Source organism: Danio aesculapii, chromosome 18 (genome assembly GCF_903798145.1).
Source record: "Danio aesculapii chromosome 18, fDanAes4.1, whole genome shotgun sequence".
In the NCBI taxonomy this organism is placed as follows: Eukaryota; Metazoa; Chordata; class Actinopteri; order Cypriniformes; family Danionidae; genus Danio; species Danio aesculapii.
In genome coordinates this window covers 27,469,935-27,482,434 of record NC_079452.1, presented here as the reverse complement: position 1 = coordinate 27,482,434, position 12,500 = coordinate 27,469,935, and the positions used below count along the sequence as shown (strand labels likewise).

General features: G+C 40.2%; 1 protein-coding gene across 1 annotated transcript in view; it reads left to right on the top strand.

Annotated features, from left to right (window-relative positions):
• The window catches only part of LOC130245302 (protein unc-13 homolog C), a 384,171-nt gene that overhangs the window by 210,374 nt on the left and 161,297 nt on the right, over nt 1–12,500 (top strand). Inside the window, exon 17 of the mRNA XM_056477954.1 lies at nt 797–930. Within this exon, the coding sequence (XP_056333929.1) occupies nt 797–930 (134 nt within the window). The remainder of the gene's footprint in view (nt 1–796; nt 931–12,500) is intronic.

The window sequence follows — 12,500 nt, the reverse complement described above, 5'->3', positions numbered from 1 at the left end:
GGACTTCAGTGGTAATAGTTTTCATTTTTAGCATGATAATGATCCACTGATTGCATTGAAATCCTACTTGGAGAAAGAAAACAGCTGATGAATGACAGACAGGCGTGAAATGGCCTCGACAGTGTCCAGACCTGAATATTATTGAGGCTTTATGAGATCGCCTGGACAGAAATAGAAAGATAAGACACTCTAAACCTAAAGAAGAACTCTAGAAAGTGCTAAAACTAGCCTGATATTATCGCACAGCATATTATTTCAGAAAATCTCAGGACAATTAGAACAATACAGGTGCCAAGGAACGCCAGATTAAACATAGAGTTTTGGTTGAAGAGGAAATGTTGTGCTTTTATTGTCTTTTTGTACATATTTCCTATATGTTCTGTTTGTTTTTTAATAAAGAGACTGATTTATTATGTATTGTGCAAAAGTTCTTGGCCAACAAAGCTGGTGTAGTGCTTAGGATCATATCTTGTGTCCTCATAATTCAGAATGCTTAAAAATCATACCTAACGGGGTCTGTGGGTTGAGTGAGATTTAGTGGTAGGGGTGATATAGGCCATATAACAAGTGTTTTTTTACTGTACAAAATACACTGTGCCTGTGAAGAGTAGTCGTAAACCACATACACAAGTGTTTGTGTGTGTGTACTACCTAATAAAACGAAGCAAACCACTTACCCAGAGTGTCGACTGTTTAGATTTCTCCCTATCCCATCAGTTAAGTTTGATAAATGATTTAAACTTGGAGGAGAAAAGCAAAAATTGTGAATTAATCTTTGCTTTCTCTGTGTTTCCAGGCTAAGAAGCAGGATCTGCCGCGCGAGGAACAGGGTCCGTCCATCAAGAACCTGGACTTCTGGCCCAAACTGATCACGCTGATGGTGTCTGTTATTGATGAGGACAGAACGGCATACACACCCATCATTAACCAGTGCGTATCACAAACACACACTTGTTCTGAAGCCGTCTCTGTAGCGTCTGTTGCTGTGTTTGTCCTGCAGGAGAAAAAATCCAAAGGGATTTCTGTAGTTGTTTCTCCTGTAGAGCAATGATAATACGCTTTACACTGTCTTTTTCAATGAAGATGTGGTTTAGTATGTGTTTTGGGATATCACAAAAAAACTATTGATAGAAATGTCACAATGCACATAAAATTATAACCTTATGTTTGGCGAAAGACCATGGCCCAATCCCAAATCTATTTTTGTACCCCTACCATTTCCTCTTGGCCCTTAAAACCAAGTGTGAAGGGGAAGGGCTTCAAAATTTACCCCTAAGAAATGGGACGTTCCCAGGCCATCCGAGAGACATAGTCCCTCCAGCGTGTCCTGGGTCTTCCCCGAGGCCTCCTGCCGGTGGGACATGCCTGGAACACCTCCCTAAGTAGGCGACCAGGAGGCATCCGAAACAGCTGCCCGAGCCACCTCAGCTGACTTCTCTCAGTGTGAAGAAGCAGCGGCTCTACTCCGAGCTCCTCCCGAGTGTCAGAGCTCCTCACCCTATCCATAAGAGTGCACCCTGCCACCCTGTGAAGGAAACTCATTTGTATCCGAGATCTTGTCCTTTCGGTCATGACTTAAATCTCATGACTATATAGGTGAGAGTAGGAACGTAGATTGACCGGTAAATTGAAAGCTTTGCGTTTCGGCTCAGCTCCTTCTTTACCACAACGGACGCTTGTCAATCTCACGGTCCATCCTTCCCTCACACTGAACAAAACCCCAAGATACTTAAGGTCCTCCACCTGGGGTAAGGACTTTCCTCCAACCTGGAGATGGCAAACCACCTTTTTCCGCAGAAGCACCATGGCCTTGTACTTGGAGGTGCAGATTCTCATCCTAGCCGTGTCACACTCGGCAGCAAACTGCCCCAGTGCATGTTGAAGGTCCATGTTTAATGAAGCCAACAGAACAATATTGTTTACGGATAACAGAGATAAAATCCTGTGGGCCCCGAACCGGACCCCCTCCAGCCCAAGGCTGCACCTTGAAATTCCATCCATAAAAATTATGAACAGAATTGGTGACAAAGGGCAGTCCTGCCAGAGCCCAACAAGCACTGGAAACAAGTCTGACTTGCCAGCAATGTGAACCAGACTCCTATTCTGTTCATACAGGAACGAGATGGCCTTAACAGAGCGCCTCTGACCACATACTCCCCGAAGACCCTCCACAGAATGCCACGAGGGATATGGTCGAATGCCCTCTCCAAGTCCACAAAACACATGTGAACTGGTTGGGCATACTCCCATGAACCCTCAAGCACCCAGATGAGGGTATAGAGCTGGTCCAGTGTATCACGGCCCAGACGAAAACCGAATTGTTCCTCCTGGATCCTAGGTTCAACCGAAATACTGTAGAAAACAAAACAAAAAGAACCCAAATAAATACTATAAATGTAAAAGACATAGCCACTATTGACCTCCTCCATCCATGCTGGCAAAGAACAACATAGACCTGCCACCGTTTTTATGAGGTTTGCAGACAGATGGCTAATTGAAGATTTGTATGAAGGAGTGTCAAACCGGTGCTTCGGAGATTTCATACTGATCTTGGTAGTGTCTAGTGGTTTGGAATAGATGGTTTCTGTTTGGTTACCATCGCTAAAACAATGGGGTTTGGACTGCTTGAATGACATCCGTGTTAACTGTTTTGAAAAATGTTGGGGAAAATGTGTCAATCCAATGAGAAAGGGTGTACACATTTGCAAGACGGGTCTTCTGCTCTGCTGGGATAGTGATGAGGAAAATGGAGTGGATCCTAGTTTCTTTAAGCAGGTCAAATCAAACAAGAAAAACTGTAAAGGACATTACTGCATTACAAATACATATAAAATGTATTTACAGATTCTACATTTTAATACAAGAATTCTTGTGCTGTGAAGTAAAATATCGAATTGTTTATGGAAAGCATCGTCAATGCACTGTGATGCACATTACAGTTTTTCCCAATTGTTTACACACATTTTCTGAAAGCATGTCTCATTTTGTCAGAACTCTACACACAAATCAAAAAACATACCTTTTATTAAATTCCTATTAATACATTTTTGCACTGGGTGGCGGTTTTGGTGTACTGCTCCTTTAAGGCTACTCCTTTAAGGCTAGTAAGGCTAGCGTTTGTGAGAAATACTACAGTAAGAACTTTACCAATGAGTATTTGTTGTGCAGTTGCATCGATGAGTCACACAACGTTCACACACGCACACGCACACACAGATACACGTGCGCACACACACACCGCAGCAGACACACACACACACACACACACACACATTGGGAAAAACCCTTCAATTCTCCTGCAAAATGAAACTTTATGTTCAAAACAATGTATTTTCCTCTCAAAATGGTATTTTGTTTTGAAATGACACACACAAACCATCACATCAATAGACATGTATAAGATCCAGTTGAGCACTGATGTGCTTAATGTAAAACACTGAACACTTCTTCTCCATTCATCATAATGACTTACTGTCAGCCTTTTTTGTTCAGTGTTACTCTTACTACAGACAGTACACAGGCCTACTGAAGTGCATTGTAAAATATTTCAGAATATTGTTTTTATATAATGGCCCGTTTCCACTGAGTGGTACGGTACGGTTCGGTTTGGTTTGGTACGCTTTTATGGCCGTTTCCACTGTCAAAAAGCATACCGAACCGAACCGTACCGTACCACTTTTTCGGCACCCTTTGGAAAGGGTACCAAACACGAGAAAGGGTAGCAAAAGGCGGAGCTAGACGCGCAGCAGAACGCTATTGGTTTACAGAGAGGCGTCATTCGCTTATGCAACAAGCCAGAATGAAATCAAAAAAGCCGCCATGTTTGAAATACACAGAGAGAGATTTTAGCGGAATTATAAATACATATAATAACGAGCCATGGTCGATCTGGACTCAAAAAACCTTGTCGTCATCTTGATGGACAGCCACAAATCCAAGAAGAAGAGCAGATTTACCCTGTGCCCCGTAGTTTTTTACGAGCCAGTCTGAAGCGTGAGCGATTTCGCTTTCTTGCTAGCGCTCGCGCGCGTCTAACATTATATCTGAAATAACAAACTTCTTGAGCTGATGATAATAAGCTGCGCTTGATTATTGACGTGCTTTTAAAAACCCGATCCTGTCAGACACTGACAAACGCGAGAGTGAAGCGCGAAGAAACAAAGGAGAAGCCGGAAAAAAGGAGCACATTAAATACGGGCGAAATGTCTACTTTATGTAGTTCTTCTGTAGTTGGGAACATATCGGGGGCTGTTTATATATTATATGTACATATTAAAAGGGGCTGTATGTGTTTATATATGTTCATTTATTTAGTTATTTAATATAATTACAGACGTTACAGTAGGCTGTTTCACACTATCATTGATCTGCAGTTATAATCAACTCATGTTCATAGAAAAGTTAGTAATAAACATTTCTACACAAGTATTTATGTATATGAAGCATCTGTTTTGTGAGAAGAGCTTTTCATATGATATGTGAGCGACCTGTACAGCTTTATTGTAGACATTTCCTCCAGCAAGAATGACGTCGACTGAAACTTTCTGTCATACACCACGCCCACTAAAAGAGTACCCTTGTTAGTGGAAACGCAAGCCTGATAAAGGTGACCCGTACCAAACCGAACCGTACCGTACCAGTCAGTGGAAACGAGCCATAAAACACACAAAATACCAAATATATTTGACTGTATTTCTCCCACAAATACAGTCTACAGTGTTCATCCCAACCAACACAAGTTGCACATTACGTGGTCTACAAATGCCATCGACAGAAGTATTTACAGAATACAGTTACAGTTAAACAAATCAAAACAAAACAAAAGCTATACTGCATCCTCTTTTCTGGTTTGGTCTGGCCAAGCAGCGGGGAAATGTCACCTTGCATGGCGAATCCAGCAATGAAAAGCATCAACTGCTATAGCTTGGAGAAGGGGTATACGTGTGTGTGGATTTCGGTCATACACTTTCCATCCCCAGGCAGAAAAAAATCCTCAATAAGTTTGAGGAATGGAGAATATGGAGGGAGACAAACTACTAAAAAACATGGGTGGACAGTGAACCAGTGATGAACCAGATGAGCTCTGATTTCTAAACTGCAATTCTGTATGTCAGGTGTTTACTTACAGTATATGATGAGTTAGTATGCAACAAACTTTACAATTGTGAATGACAGTGTGTTCCTTGTGAAAACAAGAGATCTTCTGCATGAAAGTTGTGCCAAATGCAGAGAATTGTGTGTGGTGTTTTGAAAAAAAAGTGTGTTTGAAACCTGTGCGTTTGAGTGTAAAGCAGGAGTTGTGCTTGTAGTTCAGCAGAATTGGTGCATCAGTTACATGTTGTAGTCATTGTGTCTCCAGTACAAGTAACTGTGTGTAAACAACTAAGACAAACTGTAACCTATATCGATGGCATGATAATCGTAACCGAACCAAACCAAACCGTGAGTAATTTCACACCTCTAGTGACCAAATTCTTCCAAAATTAAATGATCTGACAATTTTATTCTGTATACGCTGATTAAACATTTTACACTTAAGGAGATACATACACTATAAATGATCAAATAAAAGGATAAATGATATGAAATAAGTCATGACAACACTGTTACTTCATTTTAAACCATGTAAATCAGGTGTTAATCAAAAATTAAATAGGTTTATCAGACATTGACTATTTTTTTAAGTTACACAAAGTTTAACTCAATATTTTAGTCAGTTTGAGGTCACGAGAAGTTTAGGACGCAAGATTTTATTTAGGGTGTATATTAAGCGTGTATATTAAGCTAATATTTTAGTCAGTTTGAGGTCACTAGAGAAGTTTAGGATGCAAGATTTTATTTAGGGTGTATATTAAGCGTGTGTATTAAGCTAATATTTTAGTCAGTTTGAGGCCACTAGAGAAGTTTAGGACGCAAGATTTTATTTAGGGTGTATATTAAGCGTGTGTATTAAGCTAATATTTTAGTCAGTTTGAGGCCACTAGAGAAGTTTAGGACGCAAGATTTTATTTAGGGTGTATATTAAGCAAAACAAAACTTACAACTACTCTCTAAAATATAAAATATTTAGCAAAAATCTTTTGTATTCGTTAGTATGATGTACATTACAGTATTTCATAAGCACATTTCGAGGGAGGCACGGTGGCTAAGTAGTTAGCAGTTAGTAGTAAGTCCCGGCTGGGCCAGTTGGCATTTGTGTGTGAATTTACATGATCTCCCCGTGTTGGTGTGCGTTTCCCTCGATGCTCCGGTTTCCCCCACAGTCAAAACACATGCGCTATAGGGGAATTGAACAAACTAAATTGTGTAGCGTATGAGTGTGTGTGAATGTGAGAGTGTGTGGATGTTTCCCAGTACTGGGTTACGGCTGGAAGGGCATCCGCTGCGTAAAACATATACTGGAATACTTAGCGGTTCATTCCGCTGTGGTGACCTTTAATAAATAAGAGACTAAGCTGAAGAAAAATCAATCAATGAATGAAGCATGTTGCACTGAAATATAATATGTGATGTGTGTATGTGCATATGTGTGTGTGTGTGTGTGTGTGTTGTGTGGGTGTGCAGAACAGACATCGATATCAGGTTTTCCCTCAGAACTTCATGGTCAGGCAGGAGATGTGAATAATTCAGCATCCGGCACAAACCCAGAGAATTCATTTGTGTTTCTTTGGCTTCCAGCATTTGTGTTTATTCAACTCTCTTATCTTTTATCTCACCTTTTTATAAATCGGTGTGTGTGAGAAAGATGTTTCTGGCCTTCTAGTGTCATTAGTTGTGGTCTCGTCTCTCTGCGTGTGGAGTGAGAAGAAAAACGCCTCATGCTGTGTTTAGACTCTAATGATCTCTATACTGCTACAGCAGTTTACGTTGTGTGTGTGTGTGTGTGTGTGTGTGTGTGTGTGTGTGTGTGTGTGTGTGTGTTAGTTTATTTGAAAATATAAAAACAGACTTAAGTAACTGCTCTCAGATAGAAATGTCTGTGATCTCATTTTTATTGATTTGTTATCAGTTTTAGACATTTTTTTCTCTCTCAGTCTGAGCAGTTGAGTCAGAACTGTCCATCAAAGCACAGATCATACACTGTAAACAAAAATAAAACTCAAAGTCGCCATGAAAAGGAAGTTAAGATTGTCCCTTTTCTCTATCCTGACATACATCCTCTTGAAATAGTCCTGAAATTGGAAAAAAAATGTAAGTCATTGCTTTATTTGGCATTTGCAAACTGATTGGATCAGTGGAAAATGGGTGTTGCTAACAAAACGGAAGAAGATTGACCAATGGATGAAGGCAGAGCAAAAATGAGACACGCCTTGATAGGTGAAGACCCATATGACTGATAGTCCTGGCTTATTCACCTTATTCTCTGCGTACGAGTGGGCGCAGCCATTTGAATCTTTTCGGCTCGAAACTATTGGGCACAACCATTTCTCCTATGGCCAGACGTCTTGTGCAGAGCTGCAGTCTAGGCGCTGGAGATGCTAGACATCAGTGAGACTCGTCTGTCCCTGGAGCGTCACAGGAATCAGTCTCATGCTCTCTACTCCTCCATGACCACCACAGCAGCTGCTCAGGATACGGCCTGGTCCAGGATTATGGAAACCTTGGGATCATCTCGTCGCTGGTCTTGGATCGCATCAGTGGTGCTGTAAAGTCTGAGGGCCTTAGGATGAGTATCCCTGGTGGAAATAGAGAATAATTAGCGTAGCTGCTGTTCAGAGTGTATATAAATGACTTGCGTGGAGCACATTCATGTATCATACCGCTAAGTGGTGCATTGAGTGTATGCTTTACTGAACAGATAGGTCTTTAATCTAGTTTTAAACTGCGAGAGTGTGTCTGAGCCTCGGACATTTTCAGGAAGGTTATTCCAGAGTTTAGGAGCCATAAATGAGAAGGCTCGACCTCCTTTACTCGACTTTGCTGTTCGAGGTACTACCAGAAGCCTTGAGTTTTGAGATCTTAAAGAGCGAGTTGAATTTTAGTGAGACAGAAGGTTGGTTAGATAAACAGGAGCTAGATTATTTAAAGCTTTATAGGTAAGAAGCCATATTTTAAATTCAATACGAAACTTAACAGGCAGCCAGTGTAAGGAGGATAAAATTGGGGTGATGTGATCAAATTTTCTAGACCTGGTAAGAACTCATCCAGCAAACAGAACATTACAGTAATCCAGCCTTGAAGTCATAAAAGCATGGACTAGCTTTTCTGCATCTGAGATGGATAGCATACTTCGTAACTTAGCGATATTTCTCAGATAAAAGAAGGCAGTTTTTGTGACAAGGGATATATGATTTTTAAAAGTTAAATTGCTGTCTAGTATTACACCCAGATCTTTTATAGTAGAGCTAATGCTAACTTTGCAACACTCTAATTTCAGGTCGAGTTGTGAGATCTGCTGTGTACAGGATTTAGGCCCCATAAGTAAGAATTCTGTTTTGTCAGAGTTTAAGAGATATGATTGGCTGGCGCTTACATCCCAAACTTCTGCAGCATCAACAGCACTGAAGTGGCGTCAACGGATCCACAATTCAGTCAAAGTGAATGGGAAGTGTTAACGCTGATGCCCCATGTGAATGAGGCATGATAGCCTGCCCTAAAGTACTGATTTCCCCTTCCTAAATGACTGATAGCCCCTCTCAAATGACTGATATCCCTGTCAAGGACTGATAGACCCTCCCTAAAGAACTTGTTGCTCTGCCCTAAATGCCCAATAGCTCCACCCTACATGACTGATAGCTCCTCCCTAAATGACTGATAGCTCTGCTCTAAAGTTCTGATATTCCCTCCCTAAATGACTGATAGCCCTGCCCTAATGTACTAATATCTCCTCCTTAAATGACTGATAGCCCTGCCCCAAATGACTGATAGCTCCGCTCTAAATGCAAGATAGCTCCGTCCTAAATGACTGATAGCCACGCCCTAAAGACTTATAGCCCCTCCCTAAATGACTGATAGCCCTGCCCTAATGTACTAATATTTCCTCCCTAAAGACTGATAGCCCCTTTCTAAATGACTGATAGCCCTGCCCTAAAGTACTGAAATGCCCTCCCTAAATGACTGATAGCCCCACCCCAAATGACTGATTGCTCTGTCCTAAATGACTGATAGCCCCAACTTAAAGCACTGATAACTCCGCCCTAAAGGACTGATAGCTCTGCCCTAAAGGACTGAAAGCCCCACCCTAAATGACTGATAGCTCCGCCGCTTGACGTCACCCTCTAAAAGTGAATGGGAAGTGTTGACGCTGACGCCCCAGGTGAATGATGCATGATAGCCTGCCCTAAAGTACTGATTTCCCCTTCCTAAATGACTGATAGCCCCTCCCAAATGACTGATATCCTTGCCCTTAAGGACTGATAGACCCTCCCTAAAGAACTAATAGCCCCTCCCTAAATGCCCAATAGCTCCACCCTACATGACTGATAGCTCTGCTATAAAGTTCTGATATTCGCCTCCCTAAATGACAGATAGCCACGCCCCAAAGACTTATAGCCCCTCCCTAAATGGCTGATAGCCCTGCCCTAATGTACTAATATCTCCTCTCTTAATGACTAATAACCCCGCCCCAAATAACTGATAGCTCCGCTCTAAATGCAAGATAGCTCCGTCCTAAATGACTGATAGCTCCTCTCTGAATGACTGTTAGCTCCACCCTAAAGACTGATAGCCCCTCCCTAAATGACTGATGGCCCTGCCCTAAAGTACTGAAATGCCCTCCCTAAATGACTGATAGCCCCGCCCCAAATGACTGATAGCCCCAACTTAAAGCACTGATAACTCCGCCCTAAAGGACTGATAGCACTGCTCTTAAGTCCAGACAGATGCTCCCTAAATGACTGATAACTCGACCCTAAAGAACTGAAAGCCCCACCCTAAATGACTGATTGTTCCGCCCCTAAAGCACTCATAGCCCCTCCCTAAATGACTGATAGTTCCGCCCTAAAGTACTGATAGCCCTGCCTTAAAGCACTGATATCCTCTCTCTAAAGAACTGATACCTTTCATCAATGCTTCATCGCCTTGTATCATTAAAATGTTTCATCGTTTGTATCATTATAAATGTTGTTTTTTCATCCATGTACTGTTTCCCTGCTTAACAAAAAATTATTCATTTCTTTAATGAGGAAATCAAAAAGGTTTACCACACGGAGGCATAATGACATCACAATGCCTCATTTTGATTATCATATTAAATACATTAATATTTATCCTGCACATCTTTTATATAGGTTTCCTGGTCTTACATATGATTCATCAGCATGAGCACTCTTGTTTTACACTGTTTATCTTCATAACCTTTCATTAAAATAATAATGACACACTCCATCTACGCAGTCCCTACAGACACAATAATGTTTGCCAGCAGAGGTAAAACTGACTGTGATGGCTCTTTTATGCTGAATATAAGTCATTCTCCAGCTGCTGGCTACATTGTAGATGTATTTGACATTGTGGACGACCAAGAGCGTGTGGGTGTTTCCCAGTGATGGAAGAACATCCACTGCGTAAAACATATGCTGGATAAGTTGGCGGTTCATTCCTCTGTGGCGACCCCTGATTAATAAATGGACTACACCGAAAAGAAAATGAATGAATGACATTGTGGACAACCATTCATTTAAAAAGTGTGCATTGCAAACAACATCCAAAATCCATCTTCACATCACAGTCTCTCTCTAAATGAAGCGTAGTAAATGAGTTCAGTTTGAAAAGCATCCTCCCATCGCTGCAAGATCGAAAAAGAGGAGACGCTTCTGTAGCTCCTGATCTTCTCTGTAAATCTGCGTCCTCATGTGTTCATCTCCGAGAGCTTCTCCTGTCCGTCCTCATCAATTAAACTGGCTCTAAATGAAGTTGAGTCTGCTCTAAATGAGTCGGAGATTGTTTCCAGCAGTGGGAGAGAGAGCTGAGAACTGTGATACGCTATGGAGGCGGTTGCCATGGAAACAGATGGTGTGATGGGTTGCACAGTGAAATTGGAGCCCCTAAGCTGAATCTGCTCACATGTTTTAAAAAAAAAATCACGCATTTCTAAAATTGGTCCGGGACCCTTTTACACTCCTCTGTGGTTTTTTTTAATGGAAGGATGTGTTCCTAAACAGAATCATTTACTATGTTTAGCTACATTTGTGCAATGCATTGATTTTGAAGGTTGTCATTGATGCAGATGTGGATTAAAGAAACTCCCACATCGAGATCTCTAAAGGTTGAGATGAAGACCAAATGTGTTGATGCATAAGCTCAAAATAAAGAAAATGCTATTTATTTGTTAATATTTATATAAATTGAATATAATGTATTTAATGCAAACACCTTCAATTCATTCATTCATCTCTATTCAATAAGTCATTCCTTTATGTGCTTTATTTTTTGTTTATTTAGTTTTGGAATTTTACTGATGCCATTTTGTTAAGATACACACACACATATTTTATATATATATATATATATATATATATATATATATATATATATATATATATATATATATATATATATATATATATATATATATATATATATATATATATATGGAGTAAACGTTTGGAGAAAACGTAGATGGAGTGTGTCGTTATTATTTTAATGAAAGGTTATGAAGATAAACAGTGTAAAACAAGAGTACTCATGCTGATGAATCATATAACAAGACCAGGAAACCTATATAAAAGATGTGCAGGATAAAGGATACACACATTTTATGCAGGATACACACACACATTATATATATATATATATATATATATATATATATATATTCATAATCTGTGTGTACTCACTATGCATAAACATTGTGTATGTACTGTAAATAAATAAACATATAAATATAATATATATTTGCATAACATTAATATAAAAACATATATAAACATACGGTGCATTTGGAAAGTATTAATAGCGCTTCACTTTTTCTACATTTGTTAATGTTACAGCCTTATTCCAAAATGGAATAAATTAATTTATTTCCTCAACATTCTTCACACAATCCCCCATAATGACAATGTGAAAAAAGAGTTTTTGAACTTGTTGCAAATTTATTAAAAATAAAAAAGCTGTAAAATCACATGTACATCAGTATTCACAGCCTTTACTGTGAAGCTCTAAATTGAGCTCAGGTACATTCTGTTTCCACTGATCATTCTTGAGATGTTTCAGCAGCTTAATTGGAGTTCACCTGTGGTCAATTCAGCTGATTGGACATGATTTGAAAAGGCATACACCTGTCTATATAAGGTCCCAGGGTTGACAGTGCATGTCAAAGTACAAACCAAGCATGAAGACAAAGGAATTGTTTGCTCTGCCCTAAATGCCCAATAGCTCCACCCTACATAACTGATAGCCCCACCCTAAATGACTGATAGCTCTGCTCTAAAGTTCTGATATTCCCTCCCTAAAAGACTGATAGCCCTGCCCTAATGTACTAATATCTCCTCCCTAAATGACTAATAACCCCACCCCAAATAACTGATAGCTCTGCTCAAAATGCAAGATAGCTCCGTCCT